General features: G+C 36.6%; 1 protein-coding gene across 3 annotated transcripts in view; it reads left to right on the top strand.

The window, feature by feature from the left end:
- The window catches only part of POU6F2 (POU class 6 homeobox 2), a 322,297-nt gene that overhangs the window by 262,339 nt on the left and 39,888 nt on the right, over positions 1 to 20,070 (top strand). For all 3 annotated transcript variants that reach the window (XM_061997033.1, XM_061997035.1, XM_061997036.1), the window contains exon 6: positions 1,248 to 1,394. In XM_061997033.1, coding sequence (XP_061853017.1) covers positions 1,248 to 1,394 — 147 coding nt within the window. The remainder of the gene's footprint in view (positions 1 to 1,247; positions 1,395 to 20,070) is intronic.

A 20,070-nucleotide genomic window follows, 5' to 3' on the forward strand; every position in this document is an offset into this window, starting at 1 on the left:
TATTTTGAAGCTAAGCCTGTCCGTGGAGCACATCCCTTACTGGTGCCTGTAACTATTTCTATAGGATTGATAATTTTCTCATCATCTAAAGACTTAGAACACCTAATTTCAGTTAATTTTCATTAAAGTTTTCTGAGGTAGCTTCAGCATTTTCACTTCAGCCTAGGGAACAAATTGTGTTTGCTGTCCCCAAACATTTTCTTCCTCAAACTTTTGGCTACTTTACCCTGCTAATGTGCATTTTGCAAGCTCTGCTAAAATGCAGTGATGCTTAGAGAGCAATCCCACTGTAAAATACATTTTCATCCTGATGAACTCAACTTGCTTGATTGTTCTTAGGACAGCTGTCCCAGTGATGATGGTTCCCAGCATTTTCCTTATTATTTTTAATGTCATTCCTGTGTGCTTGGTTGAAAGTTTGTGCATTTTCAAAAAAGTGTGAGAAAACACAAACTTCACAGTTATCCAGTGAACATGTCATCTCTCAGAGGACATTTGATTCTGACAGAGAACATACATTTTGTATGTTTGATAAACCCAAGTGTTGATAGTCTTCCTCTGTGCCGTTCCCATAGTCTGCTAAGGTGAAAACTGTGGCTGTGCTCTATGCTTTCTGTGGAGCACCCAGGTAGAACCAACTGAAGAGGGCAGTACAATGCACTTCCTGACAATTTATGAGTCCTGCAATTAATTATTCAGAGTTTAGAAGCAGTAAGTTCCTTAGTATCCTATTTTGCAAATGCATTTCAATTTTTTTCGTTGATTTCTACTGAACCTCATCACAGGGTTGAGTCCTCTGCTGTGATTTATCTAGATGTTGAGACCAATTTTTTAATGACATAAATTAAAAGGATCTGTAGGCTTTTGTCACTTCTGGGGCCATTAGTGAAATAGTCTCTTTTCTCAATATCCCCAAGTAAATATCCCACCCCCATTCAAATCAAATGTTAATGATTCACTAATTGCTTTTTACAGCAGGATTAGCCCATTGAACCTAAAGAAATTCATCAAGCATAACCAAAAAAAAAAAGTTATAATAGAGGGTAAAAAAGAGAATTTTTTTCTTTAATGATAACATTGAATTTTCTCTGGGTTTTTTAAAAACATTTCTTGTCAAAGCCTCAGAAACAAGGACCTCTCAAGGTTTTTACCTATGTTAACACAATCACTCTTAGGTTATCCAGTTAACACTCGTGTTTCTGTGTTCATTGGGGGTTTACCATGATCTATTCTTTCTTTTTTTTCAGCTGGTTAATAATCCTCTAGCAAGTCAAGCAGCAGCGGCTGCAGCAGCAGCAGCCATGGGCTCAATAGCAAGCTCCCAGGCCTTTGGCAATGCCCTCTCCAGTCTTCAGGGGGTCACAGGTCAGCTCGTCACTAATGCACAAGGACAGGTGAGTAGAAGATGGAGCAAACAGTGAATTCTGATGGCAGGCTGATCTTGGGACAAAAATGAGTTCCGCTTGTATGACAGCAATTTAAAAGTGCACATATTGAAGATAAATAAATATTGATTTGCCAGACAAGGTAAGAAATGGAAAGTCTGAGACCTGGGAGGAAGTTGGGAGCTGTTAGAAAGTGTTTTCAAGCCAGAAAAGGCTTAGGGTTTGTTTTATTCTAATTCTGCCTTTTGAAAATATCACAATTGTGCAATAATGTGGTATTTTAAAAGTCCAGCAATCCAGTGATTCTTAACAAACATACCAGCTGTCTTCTTCCAATTATTTATAACAACATACAACTACAGTAAAAATGCTACTGTAATATTGACTACCCTTTTTTGCATTTTATAACATTTCTGTGTTGCCTCATTTCTAAAAAGGTATTAAAAGTTTTAACTAGAGGAAAACATCTTAAATTGTAATTAAGTGTCTGGGATGGATTTAACTGGGTGGCTTACTTGTTTGCTGATTAACTAAGTTAAGCAATTTACAATGAATCTGCCAGTCTGTAATGGAAATTTGGGAGAAATTTTTGCTTTAAAGAAAATTTTTTAAATAGAAACTTGAACAATATTTTTTGTGTGTGTTTATTGGACTAAAATTAACACAGTTACTTGTTTCACATAAAATAACCAGAACAAATCTGTCAGTATAACTTAAGACTGGACCTGTTAACTGAGTAATTTGATTCTCATCATTCTAAATGCTAGAAACTGGGTATGTGGTGATAGCCACAGTATTTAGGTGGATGTTAGGCCCTGGTAAACATTTATTGAAGTGATGCAGCTTGGATGATATGTGAATCTGACGTTTAGTTTCTACTCTTACTATTTAGTATGATGGGGAAAAAACAAGAAGAGCAGGTTTTTCCTGGTGGTTTTCTATCACCATGCTATTTAATTGGAACAGAGATGACCTTTTCTTTTTATTTTGGCCCATTAAAAATAAGTCAAGAGTTTATAGAAGCCTCCCCCCCACACCCCTTTCTTTTTAACATAACACATAAACAAAGATACATCCTGAGCCTCACTATCACCGTCCAAGTCCCAGGAAAAAAAAATGCTGACCTTGTTATATTTACTGGGTGGGTGCAGAATTGTTCCATCACTACCCCGAGGGTTGAACGATGGAGCTTGTCAAAGTGAGGCCTTATCTAATGAATCATCTTATCGCAGGTGCACACCACACATATTAAAGGAGGATTGTATGAACAATGTGCCCTCTACAATAACCTTTCAATGTCTACTTTAACCCTTGTTTCAATCCCTTTTCATCAAAGGATCATTTTATGCAGCCAGCTTTAAATGGAGGCTCTCAAAAGCCTATTAAGATTTCTGGAGGTATGGGGTATTGGTTTGGAAGAAAAGTTGGTTATAATACCTATAACTCATAGTCAGATCAGCTCCAACCTAGAAGCCTGCTTGTTTCTGTCTGTGCTCCAGAAATGGTTCACAACCACCACTCATATGAGGAACTTGACACCAAAGATGTTCACTAAAAGCTGAAAATATAAACCCAGACCAGTTTTCTGATAGTTTTCCCTTTACATGTTCTCCACAGGAAACAAAAGCAAAGTGTGGCCATTCATTGTACCTTTAAAAAATCACTAGTGTGAAGATATCACTGAATGAAACTATAGATTCCCTCAGGCTGAATCTTGTTTATTCCACACATAATGTAAATCCCGATAACTCAACAGGTTGCAGAGAAAGAGAAGAGAATCTTCCCTATTGTTGGATAAAATTACAGAATCTATCTATTTGCCTAGCTCTTTTAAATAAGGACTGTCTTTTTATTGCTTGTTTTTACAAACATTCCTCGGTTTATAATCAGTACTGCAGATCTTACCACAATACAGATAAATATTGATGGTAAGTGTGTAACATAACACCCATTTTTATAATATTCAGCATAAACCCATATTGCTTAGAGCACACTTCTGAAGCTATCCGTCTACAGAACAGAACTATTCAGTGTAATTAAACTGCATTCCCAAAATTAAATTACAGTCCCTGAAAATTAATAAAACCATAGCAACTAAACAAGAATAGCAGCTAGACAAGAGGTATGATTCTTCAAAATGGAGAGCAAAAGTGAATAGTAATTTGGGATGCTCCATTTCTGAATGATCTGCTTGGAATCATTAAGGAGCCAGATTTGCATCATTCGTGAAGCATCTGCCCTTTGAAAATTGCTGCTTTCAAAGAATCACAAGTGTGACATCCAAAATAAACTCCTGCAGATATAAGGCTGGTTGACTTACTAGATTGTTTGCATGTGCAGTCTTTGTAATTACATGCTGCTTCTGCTATAGAAGTCCAGCGCTTGTAAATGTCCATCTGTCTAGCTGAATATATGTTGATCAGTAATCCCTGGAGACATTAAACTGTAGGTCAAATCCAAGACTGGATAGCAAATTTAGGGAAATGATCTTTTAAATTACGTATGGCACGGCCTTAATTCCTAATAAACTAGGAGTTCTTGCAATCACAGTTACAAAATTATATATATTAACAATTCTTTATCTAGCATCTCTGTTATTAATTTCATTATTGAATTCACAATTATGATATGATTTTTTTCCATTGGATGGCAATATGAACTGTAATACCAGAGCTCCCCAGGACCACTGTGGCAAAGAGATCTAATCCATTGGAATAATATGATTAGATCATGTGGTTAATTTGATATAAAACAGGTAGAGGACTCCAAATCAAATTTTCATTTTCAGAGGCATATTATGAAGAGCTATTAGCCCATATAACACTGCTTACAGTCTGTTTGCCCTCAGCACTTTCTAGGAAGCTTTTGCAAGACTGGGCTTTCATATCTTAAAGTCCAGGGTAGCAGAATTGCTAAATTCCACTCTGTAACTCAACACACTGATTTCAAAGAGAAGCTGTCTGCTTGCCCTGCTTCAACCTGTCCTTCCATTCGGCTCCTAGTGCCATTGCTGTACTTGTATTCTTCTTCTCTTTTTACCCTCTTTTGGCAAGAGAAAGAAAATATTAGGAGTTTTGAGTGGGGTTTAAATACATGAAAGATGTCTTTGGGCTTTTTTCTTAATCTCCATAATGAGATGAACCACAGAAATATGAAAGGAAAGTTGATGCTTCTGGCTTCCATAAGTACTACCTGCACATGCTACCTGTTTGTCTTCCTTCTTGGCTAAAACATAGTGATTAATTGTCGTCAGTTGCATTTAAATAAGTTGCTTGACTTTAACACTATCAAATACATTTTAATTACAGGTGCTGAGTAAGTTTAATTTCTGTTTTGGAAAAATGAGGTTTGTTTAATAGGACAAAAACATATCTTAATTCAACAATTGCAAAATAACATTTTACCATAAAGATTAGAAAAGTAGCATAACAAGAGCTGGAATTATGAATTGTCTTGTGGTTAAAGAGGGAAATACATTCTCTTTCCTCATAGGTTAATAGGAAAACCTAACTAAGTATGGGGTAATTATACAGCATATGCTTTAATTGAACAGTGAATTTAATTGCAATGGCATCAGTATAGTCTAAGATTGCCCTTGGAGGAACTCAGACTTCATTGTGCCCATGCCTTGCTCTTTAGATAAGAAAATGAAAACCTTGAGAGTAGCTCCACCCGGGCAATTAACAAAAAATAACTAATTTTTGAGAGTTGTAGCCCACAAGTAGCTCAGGAAACCAGATAGAGAGAGAGATATTGTTGATCCAATTAGATAATAGGAGTACTTTGGTTCTCATTATTCTGATGAGAGGGTACACATTTGCTCTTTGAGCTTCTTGATGGTAAATGGTGCTAATGAGGCCTGATGGATTCCCTGCTCCTAACAAGCCTCTCAGCAGTGCCAGTGATTACAATGGAGATAGATTTGATGGGATGCGCTCCCTTTTGTAGTGTCTCAGCTGCTGACACTCTGCGACATAATCAGGTCACAGAGCCGGTCACAGCCATCAGCAAAAGCCATAGCTCTATCCCTCATTATTAAAGTGCATTATTCAGTTCCAGGCCTTCACAATACTGCCAAAGGCCTTTTTTAGTTCTTCTATTTTTTTGTTGTTGTTAAGCATCAGTTCTCAAATACAAGAGTTAATAAAATCATCAGCTAAAGAAATAGTAAATTAAAGAAATGGAAATAAAGCACTCCCTTTCAAAGTCGTTGAAGGATCACAATTAAATAAGCAGGGGATTCCTCATCACCATACACTGTTCAGTACAATGCAATATGTCATGTGCAATAAAAACAGAGACTAGGGTTTTAAAAAATCGTGTTGTTCTCATTGTGGACTGTCTTGGAAAGTGCTGAAGTGTCTTCCATTCCAAAGGAAATTTCTGCTTTCTCAACTATTACATATGTACATGCAGGTACTATTATTTTCCCTGTTTTCTGTAACTACTTTTACATGAAATAGTAAGAATTACTTCCAAACAGTTTATAATTCTGAGCACAGCTGATGTCTTAGTTAAAGCAGCTGAGGCCACAATCTGGAACATACATGATAGGCCACAGTGCTTAGACCTCTCTATTCCCATAGACAAGGCCACTGTCTTCTAGAGGGAAAGCTAATTACAAAATGATGTAGAAAAAGGTGATTGTAGCATTTTTCTTCTGTTCTAATGAATTTCAGCTAGTTATCTTCCCTCCAAAGGAAAACACACTTTTAAAGCTAAGGTAGATTTTAATGCACTTCGGTTGAACAGGTGAGAAAGTTGAGTGGAGAACCCAATCGTATTATTTATTTATTAACCTTTTGTCTGAGTTTTGTTTAAGCAGATTATGATCAGATTTCAGCTAAATAGAAATAATATAGTCTAATATTGAAATGTATACCTTTACAAGGATTTACACTGTTTCTGTCAAATCACTGAAGTACATATTCTTTGACACTAGTTTAATTTTGTGCATGGAAACAACCAAAGGGACAAATAAGATGTGAGAGGTTTTTTTTTGCTATTGCTCTTGTTCAGCTCCTTTTTCTTGCCGGCAGAGTATGCTATGATGAGCAAATCAGTATGTATATGCAAAGTTGCTTATAGCATTTTTAGCTCTCTTGAAGCATATATGCAAGAATCTCTTGACAGCTACAGGTCAAAGTACAACATTAGCATTTTCAAATTAGCAGTCACCTCCAAGAAAATACACAGAGACTGGTGTGTAACTTAGTTTTGCTTTCACAGTAAATAGTAAAATTGGCAGCTATCAATGGGAATGCAAAGCGGTTCTCCTCATAGGACCTAAAAGGAGGATGTTGGTTGGTAGTTGTGGGGGTTTATTTGTTTTTTTTGTTTTAAACTCTCTCAGAAGTTCTAGGAGGCCCAAAGCCATGTAATGTGTAACACTCCTCAAAGTCCTCCTGAACATACACAATTCATATTGTTCTGAAGGTATGTTATGCCCCTTAGCCTTTTCTCTTCACAATTGTGATCATTGCTACATCTGTTTCAGCTAAGCAGCTCTAATACATGCTAACTGCTAATGCTTTGGCCCTCACAACTAACAATGTTCACAAAAATCTAAATAATTGTTTAAATAGTGGCTGCCAACAGTGTCTTCCCAGGGCTAAGATTGACAGAAATCTGAGATGGTGATATCAGGATGATATATATTAAGGAAGTTTCATGGCAAGTTTGAGACACATTTTGAGGGGGAGGCTAGAGGGAGGGATTGTAACAGTCAAATAATACCAGCTTTTAAGAATATTTTTTGGAAAAGCCATTGCCAGGAGAATCTGCTTTGACAGGTCTTTGTATTAATATGTTAAATTTCTGTTGGGTGGAGTCTAACTCTCCATCTTCATCCTTAAAGTTTCACTGAGCTGAATACATGTAGTTCTGCTGTTTGCAGAAAGAAAAATGCACATGAGGAAAAAAATCAGTTGTAAGGGAAGATTCTTTTTTTCCATTGGTTTCATCTCCTCACAGCTGAACGTTGAGGAGGTTGTTTGTTTAATTACCTCCCACGTGAATTTAAATCAAAAGACAAATAATTCTTTTAACATACTTTTGCTGACTGTGTTTTTTATTTTACCGCACTATTTATCTAACCTCATTTTTAGCCTTGGTATCGTAAATGTAAAAAAGTATGGACCAAATTCTCAGGTCATGCAAATTGGTAGTTTCATTGAAATGGACAGGGGCAGAGAGTGAGGCTAATTGACCAAAGGAAGAGACAGCTAGTCTGTTTTGTCTGTTTTAGGCAATGATCACTGATAAATTTTTGCTATCCGCAATTGTGAAAAATTGTGAAATCCATATACACATTTTTTTAAAAGTGTCAAAATTTAGAACAGTTTTCATCTGCAATATGGTAAAGTGATATTCAATTAGCCCCTCATAACAACAAGTTCAGAATCACTGTGGTGCTACCATATTTAGTGGAAGGAATCTTCACTTTCTGAAAGGATTTGAAAATATAAAAGACAGGGTAAAAAGATTTAGAAATTAATTATCCACAGAATCAACCATTGAAAAAATGTCACAAAAATGCAGTATGACCAACTCACAACCTGCACCATCACTTTCCTCCAAAGCTCCTAGAAAGTGAGCACTAGGAAAATGTAGTTCAGATTAGCTGATGAGTTGAAATCAAATCTCCAGTATTAAAAAAAAAAAATACCAAGACAAAAGCTGGTATGTTAAATAATATTTGTTGCAAAAAGCAACTGCAAGGAGAATACCATTATTTAAGAAAAGTGCAGAACTTTTCCTTACTGGACAACATACTGGTAGACAAATGATCACAACTGAAGTTGCCAAAGAGATTTAGCAATAAAAGGAGAATTGTATTTTGAAGTCATTATCAGCTTGTAAATGATCCATGTCTACCCAGAAAGGCCACTGAAATTTCCCTCATCTAGCTTGCAACAAACTCTTACTTTGAGCACTAAACTTCACACTTCAGATTTTTAGCCTCTTGTCTGAATCTCTACTCATCCTACGGTATCCTGGTCATAAAGTTTTTTCAGAGGCAATCAAGTCTTATTTTCAAAAGCAACTCGTACACCTGCAAGAGCTTGAGTTTCCTTCAATCAGTATTTCAAGTCTTGGTGCTTGAAGGCACATCTATGCACTGTGATGGAGCATTGCAAGCAAACTGCAAGACATAGTACATTCATGTCTCAGTGCCATGCTAGCACCCATCCCAGAAGCTAAAACCCTTCATAGTATGGTGTTATGGCTGGCCTAATTAATTCTGCACTTCAAGAAGGTAATGTAGGATCTAGCTCATTAGTTAATAGCTCTGGCGTCTCGGTAGCACACTGCATTACGTGGAGTGGATTATACTTTGAAGAGAGCCTTAAAAGCCTGAATTGTTTAGGTACTTTTGAAAATGTTATTCACTAATCTGAATTATTTCCAGTCAGAAATACAGCATATACCTGTCCTTTTGCCATTGCCTTCTTAATTACTTTTGTATGAGGAAGAAAACCAAGCTAACTACTCCTTCAGCTTATCTACCATTTTCATTAAAGCTAACTAATAACTAGAAGAAGCACCTACCACTCCTATAATCTGTTCACTTTAGCATCATGAAGCAACTATAAGCATGGCAAATTTTCATTGTTATCACCAGTGACATACATCACAGTCAATGAAATCTTTCTGCTCTTTGGAGGTTCTTACGCTGCTCTCCTTATCATCATATCTTATCACCTTCCAGTAACGCATTAAGAAACATGACTAGTGACTGTCACAAATTGGTCTTCCTCCCAGGAGAGGCTTTTAGAATAGTCTCACATGTTTGATGAGGACATTTGTGTTTGTCTCCACTGGGAATTTCATTATTTGTTTTAATTTCCTTTTAAAGTTTTCTTTTCATTTAGGCTTAAAAATCTTTATGAAGGGGTTTCTTAGAGATACATGCTGCTTATGTTTGCACTAGACAAAGGCAGATAACAGAAATGTACTCAACTTTTGCAGCATAATGTGGTAAAGCCAGAGGTGATAAACACAGCAATATTCCTCAGCTACTGTTGGAATTCATTCCAAGCCCTTGATTATCACCTGAAAACAAAGTCTGCTGTGCATAGTGAAGGTTTGATTGTTATTATCCTGGAAGACTAAATTTGGTAATTATAGATTTCATTCAGGAGTACTAAGTGATACTTTAGATTCCTGAGAACCAGACCACAGAGGAACTTCAAGGCAAAGGCTGAAGTCTCCCGAAGTTGATTGAAAAGTCTTTAAAATGACATAAACAAAGCACCGGAGAGAGTTGATGCATGTGGATGGTGCTGAGAAATGTGCTTTATATATTACTGGCGTTTCCCAAACACTCTTAAGTGTCATGCTCATCACTGTCTGCCTTTAGGAGCTGATGAAGTTGAGAACAATTTGAGGCCAACATATCCAGCCAGAGATGACAGAAATCCTGCTGTATGAGATTCTTATTAGAGTGGAATGGGAGACCATTCATAGTTTGGGATTTTTCCTTTAGACGGTCCAGAGGTTCTTATGATGGAGGATAGAGAGGTTATAGAAAAGCAGGGGAAATAGTGAACCAGATCTGAGAATTTGTTTGAGTTTTCTTTCTAGATATGGAATGTTATTTCTCAAAAAAAAACCCACCCACACCAGATTATAGTTCTTTGTGTAACATGGTACTTAGTTTTATGCAGAATTTATCTAATTTACCCTGTATATATCAAATGTGTTTTTCCAGTGTCAGTATTTTACTTTCTGGTCAACTAGCACTGATATGAGGGAAAAGAAAAGCAAGAAAGGCTATTTGGAGGAAAAAAAAGAGAAAAAAGACAGATCACTGTCAAAAGTGAAAGTTAATGTAAAATGCTAAATATTTAGGTCCTTGACTCCTTGATAGAGTACCCTTCCTGTTTTGGGAAATTTTGGAATACCTTAGAAACTATAGATCTTCATGCATCAATGAAGGTCATTGATTTTCTTGTTGGGCTGATTGATATCTGTACGTCAATGTCCTAGAGATTCGGGTGAGGAGAGGAAATTTAGGGTTCCCATATTTGCAGGGCAGTCAGTATTTGTTTCAAAGTCTGTAAGGATGAGTAGTCCAGATATTTTATCAATATCTTGCAAAGAACTTGAAAATTAAATAGTGTTTCTTCCCCAAACAGTTTTCACATAAATAGGAGGAGAAAATCTCCCAACTATTTGATTCATTCCTTTACTAGCAAGTCTACAACAGAGTGGTGTTCATGCAGTGTTCATAATGATAGCCAGGCAGACACAGGCTTCTGCATGTTGACCCAAAAGCTTCCAAGTAGCACATTGAACAAGAGATGTCCTATAGGAGAAAGGACATTCTGTCTTCTGGTTTGAGTCCAGAGTATTGCAAAGTATTGTATGATACCTTTTCCCTATGCACTGATCTGTGAACAGTGGCGGGAAAAGTCCAAGCAGAAAAAAACCCACAGTCCTAGGCATGAATGGACATTCAATTTATCTTTCTAAAAGTGTATCTCAGTTTGACATTTTTCTTCAGCGACTGACAGTGTTAGGCTTCAGCATGTGTATATGCAAATGGCCCAGATATCAAAAAGAAAAAAAGGACTTTGAAATATCTATGCCAATGTTATTAAATATATATGATTTTTAAAGTACCTTTTTCACTTAAACTTCCTTCTTTGCACATTAATTAAATATTATCTCTAGGATAAGTATCTCTCATAGAAGATTAATGTATTATTGTCACATAATAATGGAGGAGAGTGACAGAATCTCCTTCCTTAAGCACAAAAAAGAATTTATTAATATAAAGAAAACACTCCTAGCCCTTGAGCAATTCTGTCTCTACTTCATAGAGAACCTTCCCTAGTCTCTCCTCGTGTCTACCTTTGTGCTAGAGATTCAAGGAAGCAGTACATATATACTGCCAGTTTAAAAATCAATCCACCTTTCAGAAGATAATTTAATATCAAGACATGATGTACCCAATATCCAAATATACATTCATTTTAATGTTTGAAGCATCAAATACTCTGACATACCCAAGTTTCAAAATAAATGGTTTGTTTTAAAGGTTGGATATGTCATATTAGCATCCACCCAGCAGATAGAGAAATAGATCAGAGAGTGATCAGGACATCAGGGAGACAGTTTAGAGAGAGATGAGAGAGGCCAGGTACATCTTGTAACGTTAAAAAAAAGCGCTAGCTAGTGAGAAAGAAATTGTATAAATAGGTCACTGCAGCCCAACCGAAAAAAAAAAAGTTTAATTTTAACTTGTTAGTTGGTGTCTCCAGAGGCCTAATCCACTCCCTTTGTTGCAGGTTGTGCATTAAGCTGAGATACGTCTTATTTGATAGCATAGATAGACAGACAGCCTCAAAGTGAAAAGCTAGTATCAGGCTCATGCAGTGCACTAGCTTTGAGGAGGAATCAGCACCATTTAATATGTTAAACTTTCCCTTTCTACCATTTCCATTTCCTGCCAACAGCTCTTTACCACACACTGTATCTGTTATCCATTTACTTAAACATAGATCTTTAGTCCCATTTCAGGTGTTGTACAATACAATGACCAAACCAGAAAAATGTCCTTCCCTCTATGTCTTATTGCCATATCCTGTAGGTCTTTTATTCTTGTGACAAATGAAAATAAACTAGACCTTCTCATCTCAGCATGGAATAAGTTGTCTTGCTCTCTTTTACTTCAAATCTGTATCTATTGTAATGTTAAAATTGTGTAATCATGACGGTATAATTGTCTGCAATCTGTTAACTGGCATAAAACTAGTCCTGTACTTTACTAATGGTTAAATTTCTCACCAAGGTGCAAGCATTGGTGAATGCGGAGTGGAATACTGTGTGAAAATACTCTATCCTGTCACTACTAGGAGGTACCATCTAGACTGGTACTACTAGCAGCTCTGCACACGAGGCTGGAGTGAAGTATTTAGAAGGTCAAGAAAACAGGTTTGTTAGCAGAACTATGTGGGAGAGATTTCCCAACGCCTGCCCACAGGATAGCATATGCTGCCTGTTTCTTAACATATCTCTCATATTGACGAATATCACCTCCACAGCCTCCTCCAAAGCATTGTGAGGTGACTTTAACTTTTACATGCTTAAATCACATCTTCTGAGACCTGCACTATAGATCTGTTAATTTTAATTGTACAGACACTGATGTATGAGTTTTAAATGTGCAGTCTCTCACTATTATTATTAACACCTACAGTGCACCTCTCTATATTTCCAATCTATATGTTGTTCTTTTGGATAGTCTTATTTTTATACCCAGAGTTATGTGTCATAACTCTGACACACCGAAATGTCTCAGCCATCACACCAACAGTTCAGGTAAAGACACACATAGGAGACAGTCATCTATCCTTGCTCTTAAGTAGATATTAACAACAGAATTTGTTTAAGAGCATTGTTGAAAGAGATTCTTTTAGCTAAAGTAGAAAGTTTAAGAATCTATGGGCACAGAAGGCAGATAAATCATAAGGTCCTGACCTTTGAATGAGAATAGCATGTGATTGGCATTAACAAAGTGCAACTCATTCTTTACCACATCAGAGAATTTTTGCCACAACAGACAAGACAAAAACCTGCCTGGAGACTGTAATGAAATATTTAATGACTCCTTAAAAAAGTTAATATTTCAAGTTTTCTTCACAAAGGTAGAACGAGAACAAAACTACCTGATGCTCAGTTCACCAGAAGTGAATCTTGTCTATGAAGCCGAAGAGCTGTTTGGAAATGTTCTGAAATTGCAGTCACAAACTATATTTTTATCAGAATATAAATATATATATAAAAATATATATGGAGTGTTGGAGGGAAGTACAGGAGAAAACCTAGGCAAGCTTTTTGCTGCCTTCCCAGTTAGGGTGATTATTTGAAATCTGAATGTTAGACTAGTACCCTAGAAATACTGTTAGTAATATAGAAGCATTTGCCTGTTCATAGACATTCATGCTTCTGTTATATACAACAATAAGTAGTTAGAGCTTTGCCCACATGGAAGTCCTTAAACAGTAACATGTTATATCCTGTATTTTGAGAATAAAATGGCACAGGAAAGTATGCTGTAACAAAAGCCTTTTTTTTTTCTGAATGTAGATAAGATTGTATATGTTAAATATTACTGCATTGAGCTTAAATTCTTATAATCCGATCCATCAGTGGAAAAGGGTCCTCTTAAAAAGCATTTACTGAGACAAGTTCTACCCTTGGCTCCCTCTTGCCTTTTATTTCTCCCTAAAATCATATGCAGTGAGAAAAGGGAACAAACATGAATGATGCATGCCTGATTCACTAAATCACTATGGTCTCTGGCAATGGCACAAATGTAGAAATCTTTAAATCGGCCTCATACTACCCAACAAATGATGCAAAAGGAGCTCTCAAAGAACAGAGAGAGGGGAGATAAATGAGCATCATGTCAAGAAGGCAATTTCTCACTAAGTTTGCACAGAACATGGAAATTTTACTTCCAAGAGATGCTTAGGGAATCTTTCTAATAAATCTTCAGTCCACAGTCATTGCTGTGTCCTTTTTTTAAGCTTACTTTTAAAGAGCTGTGTAAGTTATACCCTCCCCACTGAAATGTGTCAAGATATTACCAGTCAAGTTGAAGTCATTTAAGTGAATCATCTCTGTCTCTGTGTTTATGTTTGTGATAGACAGGGATGGTCAAACAGGTTTCATTTCCTGCATGTGTTGAACAGCTTTTCAACCTCAACCTTTTTTGAGGTCTTCTAAAAGCCTTGTCTTGCTTTAATAGTAACTCACAAAGGGGAAAATAAAAGAAAGGTTGAATCTCTTCCCTGGAAAAGCCTTGTGATCTTTTAACATTTAAAAAATTATTTTATACAGCTGAAATATTCAGATATTCAATAAAAAGGCAATTCTTTTCCATGACTTAGGGGCTGCAGGTCAATATTAGAATCAACTTTAGTTCTCAACAGAGTTCTATGTCGCTTTAGACTCCTGGCTTTGAATTAGTTTTCCCTAAGTTTGACCACATGAAAGTTAGTTTAGGCTGCATCAAATTTAAGCTAGTTGCTTAGTGTTCTCTGTTATCACCAAAATAAATTGGTATTCTTGAAGAATTAAATATCTCACTGATCTCAGGTGTGCATTTTAGGCTGAGTCACCTTACAGAGGTTCCTCCATCTCCATGTTGACTAGAGAAAGCTTGAATAGACTTCTAATGTTAAGTGACTAACATTAAATAAGATGCTGAGGGATATGGTTTAGTTTAGTGATGGGCCTGGCAGTATGAGGTTAGTGGTTGGACTCGATGATCTCAAAGATCTTTTCCAACTGTAATGATTCTCTGTTTGCCAGCTTTACTGAATATTGTTTAAATTTGTACAAATATTACATATACATAATATATTTTATGTATATTATGTAGGGGGGAGGCATACCCTCTCATTTGATTCCAAATATTCTGCTTTCACTCAGAAATAAATCTCGAATGTTGCTTGTGGAATTCTCCTCACTTTTTACCAACAAAGAGCATACTTCAGTCTGTATTGTAGATGGTGTCACAATCAGCCTATAAAATAACCCCACAAGAATCAAATGGCCTTTCCACACAGGACTTGACCCACTGCACTTCAACGCCCTTTGCAGGACTTGCACTTAGCATATGGGACATGAAATAAGCCTTTTATTACCATGTTGCTTTAATAGGAAGGAAAAGTTGTCATCTTCACTTTGCACCTTTCCAGACAGTCTTCTGCATGGGAGCTGTAGCCTTTTGTCAATTAACTCACTTTAATTGGTTTCTGTTTCTTCTCTAACTATGACCCATTGGCCTTGCCTCTGCTGCACAGAGCTGTTTATTCTGAAGCACTGGGTTTATATAAACCTTCTATCAAAATCATCCCTTTGGAAGAGATGTGAAGATAGGTGATAAGGAGTTTCAATACTTGTGCTATCTTTGTTATCTCTTTTGGCTCACAATAGATCCCGAATCGTCATAAAATTGCACCATAAGTTTGTGGTTTATATGAACATCTGTAAAAGGATGAAGAAAAGGGAGCTGACAATCCTCTACCTGACTCTGGATCTTGATTTTTTTCTTTAAAAAAAGCCATGATTTTCATGGATAAGAGTGCAAATTGTTCACTCCTTAAAAAACAGTGATGAAACTTTTTAAGGTATAAACTTATCAACATAATTCTAATGAGTTATGGTCTTTGTTGCGAAAAATGAGAAATCCTGTGGTTTCACCCTAAAGAACATTAAAAAAACATTACTGACAGGAAATTGAAAAAGTAATATATGTCTGAATGAATATGACAACTTTTTTCTGATAGAGCAGATAGATAAATGTCACATACAAGTTTCAAAATACATTTAATTTTGCCACCACAATGGATATTCTCTTCATAAAATATATATGAATCAGGTTTGAATCATAAAACTTGACTGTGATAAACAAATGCATATTTGATAACTTTCTCTTCTTTTTTTTTTTTTTTTTTTTTGAGGTGCTCATTTCTTTTTTGAGGTTATTTGTTGTTTACACATCTTTACATTTTCATTTCTGAGCAAAGCAGCCTTGGTGACAAATCTTATGCACGTTGAGCCTGGATGAACTTTCTTTTTAATCTGAGAAATGAGTTCCTTTTCTTTTGGGGGAGGGTTGAGCAAGAAGGAAAGAGAGGCTGGTAGATTCACAGACTCTCTTCACTCTCATGTTAGACATCACAGACTTTTCTGAGCATCATTCAGGATAGGGTGATGAGATTCAGGGTGAGAAATGCATGCAGATATTTTCTGAGCACGGGGCTGGTGGTGATCGACAGAGCAGTATCTTTTACATTTCCCCCCCATTAAGCAGCAATTCTTAAATTAGGGGCCAGCTTGTCCATGTCCCAGGAGGTTAAAAAAAGTCTCCCTGTTAAAAGCTACAGAAAAATTTGAAGTTTTAGGGTTGCAACAAATGCATATAGCTTTAGGGGAAAGAGGTAAAGAAGGGACTGTCCTCCTGTTGCATTTTTCAGGCATAGATTCACTGAAGTGAAGTTTTATTGGCTTTATTCTGTGCTCTTGAAGCATGCCAGCACACTATGAATGCTTCTTCTCCCTTTTCAAAACATATACTTCAACCCTTTCTTTCTCCAATTCCCAGCAGATTGGGATTCTAGTTCTAGCTGAGCTCTTGGAAACTGCCCTAATACTTGTCCTCCTGAAAACCCTATCAGCAGTACATGCAGTAGGCTCTAGAGAAGAGATTCTATTATGTATCTAGAAGCATCCCTCGGGATTCTAGTGTTGTATTTCAATCTATGTTAAAGAGTAAAGTAAAATTACCTTTTACTACCTCATTTATCAATCTTTTAGTATAAATTCCTTCATATTGTGAGCAGAATTTAATTTTTTTTCCTTGCTGACTTATGATGGAAAAATGGCATTTATTCTAAATATAAAATCTGTCATTTTGACAAATTTTGTTCAGTAAAAAATTAAAGTACAGTGTCTGGATAAGATTTAAGTGTCTCCTTGTTACATGTTCTGTTTGAAATAGTAGTGGGTATTTTTTTCAAGTTTAGAAAAGTTAAAAGGAACATTAAATATTTTTATTTTGATCAGAATCACACAATCTACCCAGGACAGTTTTTTCAGGCTTTCATTTAACTTTGAATTTAGTTTAAGTTCCATTTTGAAGTGATAACAAAAATGAACATAACTTCCCACCTTCTTCCCAGAGCCCCCATGAGTCATGCACTTGGTTTGCATGGGGCTGCTCCATTGGGCAAAACACATTCTGTATGGACAGGGGAAAAGAGAATAATTTCTTTAGCTTCAGCTGAAAACAAAACCTGAGATAACCAGTCAAAATCAGACTTATGAAGGGCAGGATACACATTAGCCTCAGACTATTCATAATTTAAAAAGAACCATGGGCTGCAACTAGACCCAAACATCAGCCTCTGCCATGTCCAAGTCCCAGAGGCCATTGCATTCAGGTCAGTAGATTTACTTTCTGATTTTTATTAGCAGAAGTCAAGTCAGAGAGAAGTCTGATAATACTATGCAAGTATAACACCAAATTGAAATGGAGTCCAGATATAATTGGCATTATTATCAATGAATGAGAAGCCAAGAGATGAAATCTTCCTAGAAAATATTACCTGGCAATTGGCAGCGGAACCACGGCAGGCCATTGAGTTCAGCAGAACCAGCAGACCATTGAGTGAAGCTCAATGGCTCTTGTAAATGACTTCTAGGATTCCAGTTATTCAGTCTGCTCCTCACTCATAAGATCTACATTGTGATATAATCCCAGACAGTTTTCTTTCCTTGATATTGGGGGCTAAAAAGATAGAGCTATTGTGTAAGTCAAGATCAAATATGTTTGCATACGAATGACTTCACCTGAATGAAGAGGGGAAAAAAAGGAATTCATTGTGGCATGCGAGACTCAGTGGGGTAGAACTATGTACAATAAATATTTCTGTACTCTGTAGTCAACTCAGTATCACTATTTGAGGATATTGTGATATCTTGGCAATTAATGATATTTCTTTTTTGTCTAGCTTCTTCCTCAGAAATTATTGGCACTGTTCTGGTATCTTTAAGCATTCAAAAGGATCAAAGAGCTTTCATCTTTTAATGCATTTTACTGTACTGTGCTCTGCAGGAGGAAATATTGATACCGTTTCAAGGGTAGTTAATATATTCAGTTCTGTCTCAGAAATGAGGACAATTTCTTGACTTATAAAATTGAAAATCTGCCATTACCCACAATTAAAATGTTCCATATACGAATTATACTGTGGCATTTCCACTTCACTCATCCTCTTCTGCTGTAATTCACATACACCAGGGACTCTTCTCCACTACTGCTCCAAGATTTAATAAGTGCTTTATGGAGGGTTCATATTACCGAGACTTCGTTGTTTTTTTAAAAATATATTGCAAGGACATTTGTAAGCACAGTATGCATTTTAACAGTACTTAAAACTAAATCTCATTTTGCTGTTGCTGTTTCCCCTTTCACATCAGCTTTGTTCTCCTTGTAGAAAGTGTCGTCATTGTTAGTCTTAGTAACTAATATCTTGCTCCATGAATTGCTATCGGTGAGACTGCTTCAAGTAAGGTAGAGCCTGGATGAAGGATGCAACATCTGATGGTCCTCACTAATGCTTTAAAATGTTCATATACTAAAGATAAGGTGCTCTGACTCTTTCAGGCAATGAGTATAGTACATCACAACATAAGGAGCCATTTTGCCTCATTTGGGTCATTTCTACATCAAAGCATTACCTATGAGGAGAGAAAGAGGTTGAATCTGGTGGGCTTGGCAGTGTTTGGGTTACGGTTGGACTTGGTGATTTAAAAAGTCTTTTCCAGCCTAAAGGACTCTGAAAGTCTAAGTGTAGATTGGCAAAGTCAAGCTGTGGAAGTGCTCTGGATGTTCCTGGGGAGGAATAAGAGACAAAACGGCTGTAGCTGTGAATATTGTTATCTTAACTTGGGAAGGATTTGTTTATTCAGTGCGATCCACTGGAGTCCATTGACACCCCAGCTGTCACAGTTGCAAGAGTAAGTTGCGCAAAACAATAGCACCAGAAACTATTTAAAATATTTCCCTAGGAACATGTGATCCCAGTAAATTATACCAGAAAGCGCAACAGTATTATCCCACTTGCAAGTCTTGGTAGAGTGCACTGTCTTCAGTTAACTAAGAAGAAATATTAGAATATTACATAATATGGCAATATTTTTTTTAAATACAAATGGGATTGTTGCTATTTATTGTCTAGAGCACCTCTACAATCATGACTGAAATATTGTGCTAAATCCTGGTTCTAACACAGAATATAAGTAATGTCCTGCCCCAATAACTTGAAATGCAAGTGTAAAACAAGTGACACAGATGGAGAGGAGATCATGGAAACAGCTGATCTCTGCCCTTATCCTCCTCTAGAGTCAAGAAGATAAAAGAGCCCCTCACCTTTGGTCCTCTGCAGGTCAGAGTTGAAAATGAAATTTTTTTAGGACTGATACAGGGACAACATGCAAGGATAGAAAATGTATAAAGTATCTGTGATCCTCCACCTTCCACAGGACTGGGCTCAAGGATATGGGCTCTGCTGCCAATAGAAGAGAAAGATGAAGTAGCTTGAATTCATACCAAAATACATAAAGGGACCTTTCAGTATGCCTGTCTGTACCCTGAGCACGCGGCTTCAGTACGTTAGCAATGTAGTTGCTGGAGATTGGATTACCTCTATCGCTTTCAATAGGAATATCATAGTTATTATACTCTTCCTTAAGCAAACTTACAGACCAGCCCTGAACAAAACTGGTGATTAAGCTGCACGTTTTCCTTACAGGTTTATAAAGCACAGTGTCTTGCTTCATCTTTCCCAAATTTGAGAATAATTTAGTTAGATTTAACTGTCATTTTTTGAGTACTTATGTAGTTAAGAACATCTTAAATGTACAAAAATCAAGTGATGGCCCTGAGAAGGACTCAAATCTGTACATACAAACAACAACAGGCAAAGGTATTTTGGCAAATGAAAGTGAAGCAGTAACTGAATGCTGTATATTCATCTTGAAATGCATAGACAGCTACCTACTGAGTTAAGTGCCATTGCATCAGGAGAATGTTTTGTCCTGGGAGAGATGCTAGAACCAGTAATTTTCAGTAGATATTATCACACATACTAAGCATCTGTGT

The sequence above is a fragment of the Colius striatus genome, chromosome 5, assembly GCF_028858725.1.
Source record: "Colius striatus isolate bColStr4 chromosome 5, bColStr4.1.hap1, whole genome shotgun sequence".
Lineage (NCBI taxonomy): Eukaryota > Metazoa > Chordata > Aves > Coliiformes > Coliidae > Colius > Colius striatus.